The following is an 18,593-nucleotide window of genomic DNA, read 5'->3' as shown; positions in this document are numbered from 1 at the left end:
CAATCAGTTAACAGTTCAGATTACTTGAACATACCTGTCCTGCGATACTACAGAAGAATCAAAATCATATACAGCCACAGCATGCTGCATGCAGCAAATATCATGATTATGTTCTAGACCAGTGGTCTCAAACTCGCGGCCCGCCAGGTACTATTTTGAGGCCCTCTGTATGTTTATCATAATCACAAAAGTAAAATAAAACAGTTTCTTGATCATATGTCTCTTTAGCTAAAAATTACAATATTATTATTAAGACAGCTCAAAGGAAAGATTTATAAACTATAAAGAGTTCTACCTCATACAAAATTGTCATTTCTTTAATAAGACATTAACTATTTTTTCTGCAGCCCTCCAAGTACCTACAAATCCAAAATGTGGCTCTGCAAAAGGTTTGAGTTTGAGACCACTGTTCTAGACAGTGCTGTACTATCGGAGCTTGTGTATCCTTCCTTTTCAATGCACTTCTATGCTCGTTTAGCCTAAACTTCAATTGTCTAATCGTTTGACCAACGTACACTTTGGGTTATGGATTTACAATACAATACACCACAAATTCAGTAGTACAGTACATGTTGTTTCATGCTTAAATGCATATTTTTTTTGATTTATAGGGTTAATGAACTCTAGCTGTAACCATAATGGCACAATTAATGCTTCTTTGCACTCCGGTGTTATGTATTAGAACACGCAGAGCATGACATAAGTGGTGGTAATCAACAGTTACGCCTACAACAAAAAGAACAACGATGGATCTATGAACTTGGATCTATAATTCCAACTGGTTTAAACATGAATATTGATTGGTATTACTTCTATTAGAATAATCCCTGAAATTTGCTAAGGATATTGTTTCAGATCTTGCATTAAGCTGCACTGTTAGAAATGACCAATCCGAGAGAACCGAGGCTGTGCTAGCCAATCAAAGAAGAGCAACCAACGTTCACCACGTAATGTATGGGGTTTGATTTGATAGGTGAAGCTCCCTTTAAATCATTAATGAGAAATGGCCGCAGCGACAGGACGCTGGTGAGCAAAAGCAAGCAATTCAGTGAGTACATCTATTACATGATTCTTAATATGCACTATGGTGATTGAATTAGACACAAATTGTATTTATATATTTATTTTTACAGATAAACGTATTGGAGAGTGAAAACTTATAAGCCCTAAAGAAACGGTTTTTACCATGAAACGTCAGCTTTAATTTTAATATCACTTAAGTTCCTTAAGATATAGAGGCAATAGCTGTTTCAGTCCTGCACTAACATAATCTGTGGCACTAGCACATCCCCTTATGGAAGTTTTTTTGCTGATGATGTGGGTTTGAGCATACAGGCTGATGAGGAGGTTTGAGCATACAGGCTCTGCCTAAAACAAAACCTTAGGCTTTTTCTTCCGTGGGGATAGTGCTCTCAGTTAAAAAGAGTGGAGTTTAGGTTTAGTACTATATAACACATATGTAAATAAAAACTACAGTCCTTATGACATATCCAGTTGTGAGTCCTTTCAAACTCTCTCGTACACTGAAGTCTGCGTCAGGTGTATAGGTAAATCAATCCACTAGATGGTGTTGGGAATACTTTGTAAACACAAATCCAGCGTATCTCTAAAAAAGTAGCATAGTTGGATCTCTCGCAAACACCAATTTTTATTTACATAAGTGTTGTATCAAATAAATGATTTAAAACTCAACACAAATACAAAAAGAAGAATCCAACGGTCCTGCAGTAGACGACGAACAACAGAGAATCAAGGAAAAATACTGCAGAAACGATGTACTTGATGCCAAGTCTTTATTACAATCAATCAACGTTACGTTAATGTAGTCCACCTTTGTCATAAAGGAACATGGACCCAATACGGTCCGTGTTTTAATTAGCAAATCTTCCTCAGGGGTCCGAGGATTTCCTTTATGGGCCACAAAAATGTGCAAAAGAGCCGAACCATGTTGTGAAGCGAGGATACTTGTGAAAGCTGCGTTATCAGCTGATTGACTGTAATAAAGACTTGCACTATTTTTTTTCTTGGTTCTCTTTAAAACTCAACACGGTCATAGGTTGATGTGTACAGTTACCTCCCCACTTTCTCCCTCTAGTTCTTGGAAACACTCATGTCACAAACAACTGCTTCTCTCATCAAGTTTAATGGAAGCCAAGTTATAACTTACCAAATGAAACAAATAAAAGTATGTTTAATAAATAGAAACAAGGGACACAATATATTAAAAATCTTTTCTATGCCTACATTTAAAGTGAAATAAATGCACTAATACCTTTCCTGTGAAGGTTCTGGTCACCTGTGATACCAGCACATGCCCAACTAGAAGCCACAGCAAGGACTGCTTACCCCATTCTATCCAAAAGCTCCACTCAAAGTCAGTGGTATCCTATAACATAAGAATAAGCAATTTACTAAACCATTAACATAATGAGGAAGCATACATAACCTAGGGCTCCTTTTCCTAAGCCGTATTAGAGCTTTAACGCGTGGAACAGCGCACGCTACATTGCCGCACACGCTAGACCTTAATGCCAGCATTGAGCTGGCGTTAGTTCTAGAAGCATAGTGTGCGGTGTAGCGCATGGTAATTTCCCGTGTGCGCTAAAAACGCTAGCGCACCTTAGTAAAAGGAGTCCGCAGTGTCTTATTTCAAATTAAAGTGTACAAATTACGACTGAACCAAATATTCATATTAGATTTGGCCCTGAATATATTATTGATATTTGGCCAGATAGAGATTTAAATTTGAATACGAATGATCTGGGGCTCCTACTGTGCTAAATCCTACTGAAATAAACACTCAGGCCTTGATTCTGCAAAGCGCGCCTAAAGTTAGGCGGTTTGGGCGTCCAAGATATCACTTAGAATCATTGTAGAATCACGCTCAGCAACGCTCAGCACTGTTTAGACGTCCAATTTTTGAGACGTCCTTTAAAGAATTAGGTTTTAGGTGAGACTTAGACGTTTAAACAATGTCCTTAATGTTATAATATTTTATTATTATTATGTTATTAGAATGGTGATTTTATGGTGTTTTTCATTGTAATTGTGATACTAGGAGTTGGATCTGTTTAATGCTTTTATTTATTTCTCTTCCATCAGAGAGAGTGAAGGGGTTCAAACAGCAACATTAGGGTAGAAGGCTGTAGGTTTAACCAGTGTGCTACACAGTGAGCTAGCAAGTTGCATAGCAATTGTAAAACTAAGTCCTATAGACATTGTAAAGGAAGTCTACTTTTCAGCATAGTTTGGGCTTTAGATAGACCTGAGTTCTATGGATGAAACTTAGGCACAGTTTGGATGTCCTTAATGCAATCTGCTAAACAGCTCTCTGGGTTTTTATTTTTGCTTTATTAAGCTCAAAATACATTTAAATAAGGCATCACATAAACAGGGCACATCAGAACAAATATATTGCATGCAAAATCTTCTATTTTTGTGGACAAATAGCAATGCTATTTGCTAATTAGAGAAAAACATCCATCACCGGACACCACCCAACTTTAGGCAACATTCATCCACACATCACCGGACACCACCCGACTTCAGGCAATAGCAGGCCCCCCTCCCACCCATAACACATCACCCGACACCCCCTCTACCTTGTGCTGCAGGAGGAAAGCCCACTTCCTCTTGCCTACAGGGCCGCATGCTGCGAATGATGGGCCTCTCTCCTCCCAATGCATCTTGAGATGCAGCGGGCGGGACCTAAGAACCTGATTGGCTCAAAATGGTCAGTGATCTCTGAGTGCAATTAAAAATGTCACTCTAGGCAGAGGAAGCAGACATTATTGATTTGAGGACCTAAACAAACCATTCTCCCTTCATTCCCACCCTCAAGATCTCTAGTCGCTGATGTTCTTTGGACAAATATTAGGGCCCAGATTGTGCTACATTTCCTTTTGATGGCATTCTCAACTGAGTGGTTCTTATCTAATTGTACTTTAAGTTACGCTTGTAATTTCTCAAACTTTTAACTATCTGAACTGTTACTGTAATAGTTCGTGCAGTGCTCCTTTGAGTTTTCTGTGGCTCACTGGGGCGTTATAGCTCACAGTTTGGGAAGCATTGTAATAACCTATTCCTTGGAAATATACAGTATTTGTTTATGTAACAAAGGAAATTTTATTTTTGAAGAGCTCAAGAATTTATTAAAAGGTCTCATTTGTCACTTCCTTCTCTGATACTCTTTTCCTATCTTCTATCAATCCCCTGCACATGACTTGTGGACATTTTATTTTCATACTGGAGAAGAAAAAGGACAAGCAGCTCAAAACCTAGTCAGTAACAGCCTTTTACAAGAAGGCCCCCTGCCCCCATCATTACCATCAATGAAAGAACCCTGGTATTCATGGTCAAGACTTTGAACACAGACAGTGGTCAGCTGTAATCAAACTATAGCAATGATCTCAATAACCGTGCTAGTTTCTTGACATTGCCTAATTACACACGACTATAAATCTGTGTGCCTTGTACTTTGCAAGAAATGGAACAAAGAATTAGAACCTCTTGAAGCATAAAGCACAGTTACTTACCTGTAACAGGTATTATCCAGGGACAGTAGGCAGATATTTTCACAGATGGGTGACTTACTCGATGCTTGAGAAGATGCCAATGTATGTGTAGAGGGTGAAATATGAGAATGCTTCTTAGCATTTTTAAGAAAAGCTAATGGTACCCTTGGAGTTGATACCGAGCAGAGCACCAATGATGATGTCAATGCTTATGTAGAATGATTTTTGGGCTTCGATGGTGAAGACATGGTCAATGTTGAAGAGGACCCAAACAGTTTCTCTTGCTGCAGAAGCCTAGCTTTCAAAGAGCGCTTCTGGAGAGTAGAACAGCGGACCCAAGAGTCCATGTGATGCTCAGCCCAAGACACTGAAGGCACCAGCTGTGTGTGTCAGTGATAGATATGGCCCTGTTACACTGGGTACATTTCTTAAACTCGCTGGCAGACTTGGAAATTGATGGAAAAATAGCTGCAGTGACATCGAAGGGCTCAATCGTATCAGATGTCAAATAATCAAGAGTCTGAAAAATGTTCAATGCTGAAGAGGCCACAAAAAAATTGAAAACTGAAGAAATGAAAAATTTTAACAGAAATGTTTTGAGAAGGAAAATAATGAAGAAAAACTACGGGGAGGCAAAAAAAATGAAGAATATTCACACTTGGAAAACTCCAATATACAACTTCTTAGCTCCACGGATAACTAAGAACTGATGGTACCGCAAGCCAACATTGGGCAGGAAGGCACTCGCGCAGTACAGGCAGTCTCGAGACTACTAAAGAAGTTAAAGTGACAGTACACTTTTGCACTGTCCATACCGGGCTCGATTGATGACATCACCCATCTGTAAGAATATGCTGCCTGCTTGTACTAGGATAATTATTTTTTATGTGAATATATTTTCTCAAAATAAGACATGTAAGTGCAGAAAATCATGTGTTGGCTGTGAATCATTTTTGCAAAGGGAAGTGAGGTCAAAAAGATTCATCCCCAAAGGCCCATGGGTAATTTCTGTATATTTTCTTCATTTTTCAAGCCCTGTGTGTTACAATTAGAAAAGCCCTCTCACTAGTATGTATGCCAGCAAGTTAACCCCTGGAACAAGGCACAGCATGCCATTAGCCATTGCTTGGTAGCTAGCTGCCTTCAAAAAATAAAAAAAAGTTTCATTTGTATACAATGTTCATTTACATGTAAGAACATGCTTTCCAAAACCACTTTAGAATGCATTTTACAGCCTTACTAAAACAGGTCATTATTTTTATGTGCATACAAGGGCCTTAACCTGCATATTTATGTTTACTGAATAGGCACCTTGTCTGGTCACCAATATCCCGCATTAAACTAGCACTAAAGACAAAACGTAATTAGCCTTTCTTTTCTTATCAGCAAAAGCAGGCTCTTGCTTCTGTCATAGCTAGTAATTTTATAGAGAATTATTCTCTTTATTCATTCTGCAGACCTTTAAAACAGGAAAAATACATTAGCTCTTCATGCTCTATCAGATCAAAAATGAGGAGTAATCAACAATTTTTTTTACTACACTGAAAATGAATCAGTTCATTAAATTTATATCAGGTAAAATTCAGAGTTTTATGTTTTTGTTGACAAAGAGAGTCATTTATATTATACACCCATCTATTACAACTGCTGTTGTACCATGTCAGGTTTTCAACATGCCTAGAGAGAACCTAACAAGAAAAAAAAAAAACTATCACAAAGTTGCGCAAATTCTGTATATTGAATTCATGTCTTGCCTAAAAAGAATTTCTTATTTATAAAGTCTTAACAAGGCATTTCATGCACTTATAGGGAAAAAAAAAATCTTTATCATCATTATTTAAAATTGATACACTGAAATTTTCTGATAGGTGATGTCAAAGTAGTTTCCAATATTAAAATTATTATATATAAGACAATTGGAACTATATATTAAAGACTCCTTTTACAAAGCTAGAGTAGAGATTTCTACTGTGGGCCGGCAAGGTAAATGCTCCGACACTCATAGGAATTCTATGTGTCAGAGCATTTACCTCTCTGGCCCGCAGTAGAAACCTCTTACGCAGTTTAGTAAAAGCCAGAGTAAAATAACATAACTTTATTCTTCTATACCGCCATAACAAAAAAGATTTCTAGGCGGTTTACTGAAAAACTAGACAATCAGCGAAATGCAGAAATGATATAGAAATACAAAGTGTTTCATAAAAGGATACAAAATACAAACATTTATTTAAAATACAATTTTTAGTAATGATGACCAGTGTTAGGAGATGAATTTATCAAACAGCATCGTCTTAATTGCTTTCTGAAAAAAGCATGGTTTGACAAATGCATTTACCTAGCCAAGACTGATGGTTTACCTGCTTGAAACGCTAGGGTCCTGTCCAAAAAAGTCTTGTATCTACATCCATTAATTTTGGGGTAAGCGAATAAGTGTAAACTTCTAGTTTCCCTTGTCGGACTATACAGCACAAAGGGCTCCTTTTACTAAGCTGCGATAGCAGTTTTAGCGCACGCAGGATTTTAGCGTGCGCTAAACCCGCGCTACGTGGCTAGAATTAACGCCAGCTCAATGCTGGTGTTAAGGTCTAGCACGCACAGCAATTCAGCGCGCACTAAAACCGCTATCGCCCAAAGTGTGAGAGAAGGTAAGTTGGAGACAGCCCCCAGATCAGCTTAAAACAGATACAAGAAAATTTAAATAATATTTGTGCCTCCAACGGCAGCCAGTGCAGCAAACGATAGTAGGGACTAATGTGGTCATTCTTCTTCAAACCAAAAATCAAACGGACAGCCGTATTCTGAATTATCCTCAATTTCCTTAATAATTTCTTAGGGGCCCCTAAGTAAATAATATTACAATAATCCAGAATAGATAACATTAATGCCTGCACCAGTAATCTCAATGATAAAGGTTCAAAATATTTTGTTATGGCTTTTAACTTCCATAGTGCAAAAAAGCATTTTTTAAAATCACTAAATCAGTATGTTCCATCAGTGTTAAATGGCGGTCTAGTGTGACTCCCAAGATTTTAATAGATTTAGAAATCGGGTAGTCTTGACCATTGAGATGAAGCATTGACTTGGTTATTTTATCATTAGGACTGGCCAGAAAGACACGATCAAATCATAGCAAAATCAACATTTGTTCAAATCTTGACCAGAGTTATCACATCAACCCTGTAACCCTCAGGCCAATCCCCAAAAGCCATATAAAACAGTGGAGTTTTTAAGGCACTTCAGAACTTAATATAGAACAGTATAATACACTTACTCCCTCTTCTATTAAACTGCGCTAGCAGTTTTTAGTGCGGTGAACTGCGCTGCTCCCGACGCTTATAGAGTTCCTATGAGCGTCGGGAGCAGCACGGGCCATTCAGGGCGGCTCTCCGAGCTAAAAACTGCTAGCGCAGTTTAATAGAAGAGGGGGTTAGATATGGAAAAGCAGCATCTGTTGGGGCTAGTGGTATGCAGACAAAATAAGAGAGAAATCCCCACAAGAGCATGCACAAAGAGACACAAGAAGTGGAGTATCAAAAAGCCACCAGTAAGTGTTTAAAGTGAAAACAGTCTTTATTTTCAAGGATATTAAATAAGGAGGACTCAATAAGGCCGTGTTTCGGTTAGAAAGCCTGTGTCAGGAAGTCAACTCAAACCTTAAGCAGTTAAATAGAAAGACAAAAAAAAGTGACCCTCTATTGCCCAAGGTACAAACCTTAGATTGTGAATTCGCTAGGTACAAAGAAAGTACCTGTATATAATATGAAACCGTTTTGGTTGTATTACAGAAAGGTGGTGTATCAAATACACATCCCTTACACCTTACCCTTAGCCTCCAAGATTTGCTGATTTTTCCACTGTTATCCAATGAGTGATAGAAAATAGAATCAAATATGAACCAGACTCTCTAGGTTCACAGCTCCATGTTCTAACCCAGTGTATCACAAACTGTGTGCCGCAGCAAGATTCCACTTGTGCCGTGAGAGGCACGTCCTATAGGCAATCAGCCAGCACCTGCGCCTTTTCTCCTCTTCTCCATGCCTCTCCCACTCCAGCACGGCCCTTCCCCCCCACTGGCAGCTCAGGGCCCCGTCATCACATTGATGTCCACATAGTGCCCTCCAGCCGTGGCCCGGAGTTAACTGTGCCTCCGAGTAAAAAAGGTTTGGGGGACACTGTTCTAACCGTTGTGTTAAAGGCATTTCGTTTCACTCTCACACACTATGCCATGCATATGGGACCAGATTCTGTAAATGGTGCCTTAAAAAAAAAAGATAAGTTAGACGCCTACTGCATGTCAATCACACTTAGGCTCACATTACAGAATCATATTTAACAGTGCCTAATTTAGAACATAAGAATTGCCGCTGCTGGGTCAGACCAGTGGTCCATCATGCCCAGCAGTCCGTTCACGTGGGGGCCCTTAAGTCAAAGACCAGTGTCCTGAGACTAGCTTTACCGGCGTACATTTTGGTTCAGCAGGAACTTGTCTAACTTTATCTTGAATCCCTAGAGGGTGTTTTCCCCTTATAACAGCCTCCAGAAGAGCATTCCATTTTTCCACCACTCTCTGGGTGAAGAAGAACTTCCTTACGTTTGAACGGAATCGATCCCCTTTTAACTTTAGAGAGTCCCCTCTCATTCTCTCTACCTTGGAGAGAGTGAACAAGCTGTCTCTATCTACTATGTCTATTCCCTTCATTATGTTGAATGTTTCTATCATGTCCCCCCTCAGTCTTCTCTTTTCAAGGAAGAAGAGGCCCAGTTTCTCTAATCTCTCACTGTACGGCAACTCCTCCAGCCTCTAAACTTTTTAGTCGCTCTTCTCTGGATCCTTTCGAGTAGTCCTTCTTCATGTATAGCGACCAGTGCTGGACGCAGTATTACAGATGAGGGCGTACCTTGGCCCAGTACAGCGGTATGATAACCTTCTCCAATCTGTTTATGATCCCCTTCTTAATCATTCCCAGCATTCTGTACGCCCTTTTCGCCACCGCTGCGTATTGCACGGACAGCTTCATTGACTTGTCAACCAGTATTCCCAAGTCTCTTTCCTGGGGTCTCTCTCCAAGTACCGCACCGGACATCCTGTATTCGTGTATAAGATTTTTATTACCAATATGCATCACCTTACACTTATCCACGTTAAACCTCATTTGCCATGTCGCAGCCCATTTCTTGAGCGTGTTTATGTCACGTTGCAGGTCTTCGTAATCCTCCTGTGTCTTCACTACTCTGAATAACTTCGTATCGGCTGCAAATTTAATCACCTCACTTGTCATACCAATTTCCAGGTCGTTTATAAATATGTTGAAGAGCACGGATCCAAGCACTAAACCCTGCGGCACTCCACTCGTGATGCTTTTCCAGTCCGAGTATTGTCCATTTACCCCCCACTCTCTGTTTCCTATCCGCCAACCAGTTTTTAATCCACACCCGATTCCATGGCTCACAATTTTTCAAAGTAGTCGTTCATACGGGACCTTGTTGAACGCCTTCTGAAAATGTCAACCAGCTCGCCCTTGTCTATCTGCCTGTTTACTACCTCGAAGAAGTGCAGCAAGTTCATCAAGCAAGATCTCCCCTTGCTGAAGCCGTGCTGGCTGGTCCTCATCAGATTGTGTCCCTCAAGGTGATCAATGATACGGTCCTTTATCAGCACCTCTACCATCTTTCCCAGTACCAAGGTCAGACGTATGTTGTATAAGTCTGAACAAACTTCCATTTTAATGGCATTTTTATAGGCAGCACATTATTTAAAAAACAGGCACAAGTGTAAATAATTTTACAAAGCAATATAATTTTGGGTTTATGATAACATTTAAAATGACATCCAAGCTAGATTCTTGTTTTGCGAAAAGAAAAAAAAATAAGATTACATCTATTTAACCCTGCCTTTTATAAAACCGTAGTACTTTTTTAGACCGGCCATGGCGGTAACAGCTATGACACTCATAGGAATTCTATGAGCGTCGGAGCTGCTACTGCCACGGCCAGCACTAAAAAACGCATGTTTTTTTAAAAGGGGAGGTTAAAGTTAATTTTTTTTAAATCCCTCTTTAAGCTAAATACTAAGGGGGAAATTCTGCAAATGGCATCTAAAAAGATAGAAGCCTATAATATAGGTGCCTATCTCTTACCAATCACACTTACACTCCTATTATAGAATTCCGCCTAACTTAAAACTTAGGCACCTGTAATGTAGGCCAGGGTTTTAAAGGCTTACATTAGAGGTCCCCAAGTCCTTTAGAGAATCACATCTAATGATGCCGAAGCCCTTCTCAGCGCCTAAATGTGCCTACTTTGAAGCTAGACACCTATTTTTTGTAGAATTGTGCCTAAGAAGACAGAAACCTAGAAACATGATGGCAGATAAAGGCCAAATGGCCCATCTAGTCTGCCCATCTGCATTAACAAATTAACTCTTTGAGAGATCCCACGTGCCTATCCCAATTCAGACATAGTCTCTGTCTCCACTATCTATTCTGGGAGACTGTTCCATGCATCTATCACCCAATTTAGTTTTATTTTTTTCAATTAAGAGCTTATTAAAGCTCATAATTGAAGCCAATTTACTAATTAACCCTCCTTTAAGAGCAGCCAGGTTTGCTCATGGGTGAGTAAAGTGTACGTGAATGATGGAACACGACGCAAAGTGTATTAAAAAATGTATTATTTTTATTTATTTCCATAACATTGGAAGGATTTTTTTTACAGGCGCCAAATGCTGGCACTTCTAACAAAGAATCCCCACACTATAATAGTTATTCATCAATATATACTTTCAGTCCAATCTGATATCATTGGTTGTCAGCCAATCCCCTAATAGAGGCTGTCCTTAGATTTGGACAAAGAAAATCTTTTTTGACATCGAAATAAAAGTTTCAGAAATCATATTTTTGTTCACATTAATTTCTAAATATGCATAAACATATTATTACATATGTAATACTCTTTTTGTCATTCTGAAAAAGGTGCAATCAAACAGCTTGTCTGTGTCACATGAAAAACTTGCTTTGGAAAACTGACAGTTTCAAGTTTCACTGACACACATTCCCAAATGGGCTACAAGTACCCTCCCTTCCTATGCTGGAGGTCAAACTAGCTGACCTTTCCCTGCTCTGAGACTCTCAAGGACTGGTACAGTGTTTCTGATTCTAACTATTTCCAGATGTTGTTCTCAGGATTTTTCCTTGCATCTTTTATATATATATATATATATATATATATATATATATAAAACATTTGAAATTAAGTACAACCCATTCTTTCACATATCAATTATAGCAGTGGTCTCAAACTCAAACCCTTTGCGGGGCCACATTTTGGATTTGTAGGTACTTGGAGTGCCGCAGAAAAAATAGTTAATGTCTTATTAAAGAAATGACAATTTTGCATGAGGTAAAACTCTTTATAGTTTATAAAACTTTCCTTTAACAGTTAAAAGGAAAGATATATAAACTATAAAGAGTTTTACCTTATGCAAAATTGTCATTTCTTAAATAAGACGTTAACTATTTTTTCTGCGACCCTCCAAGTACTCTATTTTTTCTGCAGCCCTCACATTTAAAGTTTAATATCTTTTCTTTCTCAAAACTGATACATTTCAATCACTATATTGAAAATAAAATCATTTTCCCTACCTTTGTTGACTGGTGACTTTATTTTTCTGTGCTTTTAACTGTTTCCAGGGCCTTCTTGTCCTTTGACTGTTTTTCTCTCCATCTTCACTTTCTGCTTTGCATCCATCTTTGATGATGATGATGATGATGATGAAACAAACTGACTATAATGAACACCAATTCCAAGAGAGTGAAATTACTTTGAAGTACGCTCAGATAAGTGAAACTCTGAAGAGAGAGACAACCCCCTCTTGGGACAAGAGTTTACCATCCAGTCATTGCATGTTTAATGAATCTCTCTCTGAGAAATGGTAAGCGCTGGTTTATATCTATTTTTCAAAATTTTAAGTTCAAAAAACGTTTCTTTTCTTGTTTTGCACCTTTGTTTGAAACATGTGTCACTGGAGCATTGTTACAATCTCACTTATCTTATGAGGAAAAAGTCCTGTAGGGTCCCAACGCGGCCCCGTTTTGTTATCTGCTTCAGGAGACCCAGCTGTAAAGTTGAAAAGGTTCTCAATCAAAATATAGAACTGAAATGCTGTTTAAGATGTCCGTGAAACTGATTCACGGACAGTTTCATGGACATCTTAAACAGCATTTCAGTTCTATCTTTTGAGTGAGAACCTTTTCAACTTTACAGCTGGTTCTCCTGAAGCAGATAACGAAACGAGGCCGCGTTGGGACCTTACAGGAATTTTTCCTCATAAGATAAGTGAGATTGTAACAATGCTCCAGTGACACATGTTTCAAACAAAGGTGCAAAACTAGAAAAGAAACGTTTTTTGAACTTAAAATTTTGAAAAATAGATATAAACCAGCGTTTACCATTTCTCAGAGAGTGATTTATCAAATATGCAATGACTGGATGGTAAACTCTTGTCCCAAGAGGGGGTTGTCTCTCTCTTCAGAGTTTCACTTCTCTGAGCGTACTTCAAAGTAATTTCACTCTCTTGGAATTGGTGTTCATTATAGTCAGTTTGTTTCTATCATAATTAGACTTTACTGATGTTCTATAAAAGCATATTATCCCTGTTTTTTGTTAGACACGGTTGCATCCATCTTTGGCATTAACTTAATATTCAATTTTTCTGCTTTCTTTTCAAAATCTACGTTTCCATGTCATCCCTTCCCTTCCTATCTTTCTCTTCTTCCTTCCTATTTCCATGGTCTGACATCTCTTTTCTTCCTTTCTCTCCCTCCCTCCCTCCTTCCTTTCCCCTGGTCTGGCATCTGTTTCCTTCCCTCCCCCCATGCCCTGGCATCTCTCCCTCCCCCTCCATAGTCTGGTATCTCCTTTCCTTCCTTCCCTCCTATGAACTTGGCATCTCTTGTTCCTCTCCTCTCCCTTGTCTTCCTTCTCCTTCCTTCCCTCTCTTTCCCCAATTGGGTGCAGCAGCAACAGAAGCAGCATTTCCCTTCCCCCTTTCCTGTGCAGCAGAAGCATTTCTCTTCCCCTTTTCCTCTCCCTCCCTTTCCCTGTGCAGCAGCAGCAGCAGCATTTCCCTTCCCCCTTTCCTGTGTAGCAGAGGCATTTCTCTTCCCCCTTCCCTCCCTCTTCCTGTACAGCAGCAGCAGCATTTCCCTAGAGTTCCCCTTTCCTATGCAGCAGAAGCATTTTTCTTTCCCCTCCCCTTCCGTTCCCTTCCTTGTGGAGCAGCAGCATGTCTGGCCGGCTCCCTTGCTCAGTCAATCGTTCCGTTCAAATCCGCGGGTGGCGGCTCCTCTCAAGATCTGCGCCTGCGTCAGAAGCCTCTCTGATATTGTGACATCAGAGAGGCTTCTGATGCAGGAGTGGATAGCGCGAGGAGCCACCACCCGCGGCTTTGAAAGGAACAATTGACTGAGCAAGGGAGCCGGCCAGACACGCTGCTGCTCCACAAGGAAGGGAAGGGAGAAGAGAAATGCTGGTTTGGATGGCGTGAGGAGCCGCCGCCAGCTGCAGCATTGACTACTATCTACTGCAGCAAGGGAGCAGTTGATCATCGCGTCCAGACCGCAGGCCGCAAAATAGCACCTGAAGGGTCGCGAGTTTCAGACCACTGATTTATAGCATCCATCATTCATTCGGGGCCCCATTCACACACAACACAGTATACTGCATTCATATTTAATACAAGAAAGCTTTCTCTGTTATACCCCATTTTGGGATATGAAATCGAATATTCGCCACCTAACCAACTCAAGAACATCTGTTATCAATTAGACTATGAGACTCAAGGCGGGAAAACTGAACAAAGACACAGAGAGGACAAAGAAAACCAGAAAACCAGAATGGAGTTCTTAATCCTTTTAGAAGTATGTTACTTATTACCTGATTTCCTCTATGGTCTGCCCAACCTAATACCTTACACAAATAGTGAATTCCCCTTTTCCTATGCTATATATCAGTTTCCTGGTCTTTTGTTTATTATCCTGACTTTTTCAAAGTTTTAAATGTGTTTGCATGTATATAAGACCCTCTGATCAGGACTAGGAAGGTCCCTGTCACATCCTGCTAACACTTCTGTGTAGTGTGCGCCAAACCAGGCCTCTTCACTTTACTAAGCCACGATAGAGGTTTCTAGTTTCTACCACGGCCTGGAGTGTTAAATGCTCTGATGCTCATACGAATTCTATGAGTGTCAGAGCATCATCGGAGCATTTAGCACTCTGGGCTGCAGTAGAAACCTCTACCACGGCTTCATAAAAGGGAGAGTAAGATAGGCTCCTATCTATAGGGCACCTTTTATAGAATTTACCCCAAGTGCTTGATTCAATACACAGTGCCTTACCCCTTCTTTAACAAAATCTCAAAAGCGGTTTTTAGCGCCGGCTGCTGCGCTGAATGCTCTGCACTACTTCCGATGCTCATAGAGTTCCTATAAGCATCGGGAGCAGCACAGAGCATTCAGCGCACCAGCTGGCTTTAGCGGTTTGGGAAAAGGGGAGTTTAGTTAGGCGCTGCTAGGAGCCATAATTGAGGCCTCTTTGTGACACCTAACTAAAATCCGTGGCTAACCTCAATTCAATTAGCTTAAATGGTGTAGTAATTGACCGCACCATTGAAGTTAATTGAATAATTGATTTAAAAAATTAAAAGTTAGGCATGGAATTTCACATGGCGCCTAGCGACACCCAAGTGGAAGTGCCTTCTGATGCCAAACGATGTCTACTTGAAAAGTAGGAGTGGTTAGGGGCAGAAAATAGGCATGGTTGACATAGGCATCGATAGGCGTCTGAATTAGGTGCTGGTAAATTAAGCCCAGGAAAACCCTGGCCTAATATACCAGCACCTACCTCTAAGATGCCTAGTGACGTCTAAGCAAGCCTAGGCACCAGTAGGCCAGATTCTATAAATGGTGCCTAGTGGTTAATTGACAACCTTGCTGAGTGGTACTTACAATGTAGACACTGCTAGGTGCCATTTATAGAATCAAGCCTTAAGAGGACCTTTTACCAAACAGCAGTTAAAAATGGTCTTAGCGTGTCAGTACCTGGCAAAGTAGATGCGCTAACCAATTAGCACTAGACATGCCTACTCTCTCAGCAAGTGCAGGTCTGAAAACTACCATGGAATGCTTGAACACGCTCCACAGCGATGGATTTCAGCACACTAGTGCTTAGTATAGCTAAGCAAACACTCTATAGTGCTTTCTGTGGAATGCCTGCTAATAAAATATATATACAGTATATATATTTACATATTTTTTTAACATGGAAGTGATTTCCATTTAGGATTCACAGGAAATTAAATTATTGGGCAAAAAAAAACTGACAAGATTTTCTTTTATTTTTTGGCCCTCTTTTTTCATAAAAGACTCATATAATAGCATGAACAAGTGCTATTTAATAAATGTTACTTGACATTTTGCTTTTTCTGGATTGGCTTATCTTACCTTTTTTAATCCCCAGAAAAAAGTACTTCTTTCCAACTCAAATTCTTTTTCAAGTTCCTCTTCATATTCTGTCAAGAACATCATCTTCATTAGCAGATAAGAACAAAACATATGAAAAAGCCAAAAAAAGTAATATATTTCACAAATAAGTCTAATGCCACCTGAACTTCCTCAAAATCATTTACTCAAGATTACGGAATACCTCAAGGATCAGTCCTCTTCTCCTCTCTTATTCAATATCTTTTTGGTCACCCTTCTGACTTTGGGCCAATCAATAGGATTAACATGTATGCATATGCCAACGATATCCAACTATTTCACCCCATAGATTCCAACAATCCACAGGACATTAAAGATATTAATAACAAACTAAAAAAGATTAGTCAATAGCTAAACGATAACATGCTAGCACTAAACATCCCTAAATCAAAAACTATGCTGTTTCCCTGTAATGATATTTGACTGCTTGATCTCCCCTATTTGCCTTAAATCTACAGACCACTTCAACTATTAAAACTGTTCCACTCTCCAGGATTCATCAATAGATTGATGATTCCATACAATTCACCTAGATCACTGCGATCAAGTAACCAAAATCTCTTAGCCATACCTTCATTATGTCAAATAGTCTATGATACCACACGCAAATTAATTTTTTCTGTAACTGCCCCTTCATTATGGAATTCATTGCCATCGCTCCTTTGTGACGAATCCTCTTTAGATAAATTTAAATCTAACCTAAAATCTTTTTTTATTTAAAGATGCATTTGACATATAGATACTTACTAATTTTCAGCGCATAGGAAGAATTTGTTCCATCCCTATTGTATTTACCCTTTTTGGATTCTAATCCTATCAATAATTGAATTTCCCCCACCTAACCAAATGTACGATAACTTATGTCTGTCTGTGAGTTTTGTATTTGACACCCCATATTTATTCATAATTTTACTTTTATGTATGCCACTTCGATATTTGATAAGTGGGATATCAAATTTTAAATAAACTTGAAACTTGTGTGCTGTTAAACAGGCATTAACGAAAAATTATATAAACATTATTTGGCCCGTGTCAGCCTTTGAGTTTGACATGTTTGCCTTACAGCTGGAACAACTGGTTCCTGAACTGGGCTCAAAGCTTGTCTACAAGTGACTATTCCAGTTCAAATTAAAAGTAGGATGTTACATTACCATATGGAAATAATGAGGAATTTATGAAGATCTCGAATCTTTGGGCTCCTTTTACGAAGGTGCGCTAGGGTTTTTAGCGCACGCACAAAAATACCCAGGCGCTAGTGTGCAGTAGCAGAAAATCTACCACCGGTAGTGGCTAGCGCGCTCGGAAATTTAACACGCTAAGGCCCTAGCACACCTTTGTAAAAGGAGCCCTTAGATTTCTTAACTTTCCCAAAACTAGTGGAACAGATTCAGAAATATTTCTCTGAAATTTTAAAATGTTGAAGATGCTGATTCTGATATTTCCAATATTAAGCAGGTTCAAAGAGTTGCAGAGGGAAAGGGTCAGAATGGTTTTTTTTCTAGATCAGAGATTTCCAATCCATGGTAAGAACATAAGAAAACAAGAACAACCTTACTGGGTCAGACCAATGGTCCATCTAGCCCAGTAGCCCGTCCTCACAATGGCCAATCCAGGTACCCAACACTCTGCCAATCTCCTGCCCCTGAAACTTGTGGTTACTAAGCTTCAGTAAATTAATGTTACCAGAGAGTGGTAGAAAACTGGAACGCTCTTCCGGAGGCTGTTTTAGAGGAAAACACCCTCCAGGGATTCAAGACAGAGTTAGACAAGTTCCTGCTGAACCGGAACGTATGCAGGTAAGGCTAGTCTCAGTTAGGGTACTGGTCTCTGACCTAAGGGCTGCCGCGTGAGCGGACTGCTGGGCACGATGGACCACTGGTCTGACCCATCATGTATTCTTGGCTACAGTAATGCAAAGACACTGGGCCCCAAATGAGACCTGCTATCTTTTACAGGAAATGGTAGTCTACAAAGTTCCCTGGGAAAGCTCAAAGCTGGCTTTATTTTTCCAGATAAAATAGTTTGTAAGGTTAAATGCAAACTGTATTATTCAATTTGAATAAGAATGAGTTGCTTTGCATCTCACTATTATTTAGCCCAAATTGCACTGCTAAAGCATGTACAAATAGCATGCGTTAAAAGGCTGAGTCATGCATTATTTGGCCAATATTGTGTATGATTTCCTTAACACAGTAAAAGTAACTAATCCTACAAGAATCTGTTAAGATTTTTTGCAAAATCAAAAGCAGCAAGCTCATCAAATAATATAATCCCTTCAAGTACAATGATAGCAATATCATTAAAAATACAATGCCAACACATGATCAATACAAGATAAACTGAATAACGAAATTCTGAATAGTAACACAAGTCTCTAAAATTTCAAGATAATATCAATAAGATACTCCTGCTTCATTTATAAATCATTGATTCCCTATACCTCAACTAGACTGAGGTCCAATGATCAACATTTACTAGTTATTCCCTCACTTAAAATTATTAACACACGGCAGCATTTCATCTTTTCTGTTACAGCTTCTCAA

General features: G+C 39.4%; 1 protein-coding gene across 2 annotated transcripts in view; it reads right to left on the bottom strand.

Annotated features, from left to right (window-relative positions):
- HHAT (hedgehog acyltransferase) overlaps positions 1-18,593 on the bottom strand; it is a 280,070-nt gene that overhangs the window by 249,550 nt on the left and 11,927 nt on the right. The window contains exons 3-4 of one of the 2 annotated variants that reach the window (XM_033939836.1): positions 16,012-16,079; positions 2,273-2,386 (exon numbers count right to left, since the gene is read on the bottom strand). In XM_033939836.1, coding sequence (XP_033795727.1) covers positions 2,273-2,386; positions 16,012-16,079 — 182 coding nt within the window. The remainder of the gene's footprint in view (positions 1-2,272; positions 2,387-16,011; positions 16,080-18,593) is intronic. The other variant, XM_033939837.1, reaches the window with a different exon arrangement.

Source organism: Geotrypetes seraphini, chromosome 3, assembly GCF_902459505.1.
Source record: "Geotrypetes seraphini chromosome 3, aGeoSer1.1, whole genome shotgun sequence".
Taxonomy (NCBI): Eukaryota; Metazoa; Chordata; class Amphibia; order Gymnophiona; family Dermophiidae; genus Geotrypetes; species Geotrypetes seraphini.
The sequence above is the reverse complement of the archived record's forward strand: the minus strand, read 5'-3'. Positions and strand labels throughout refer to the sequence as shown.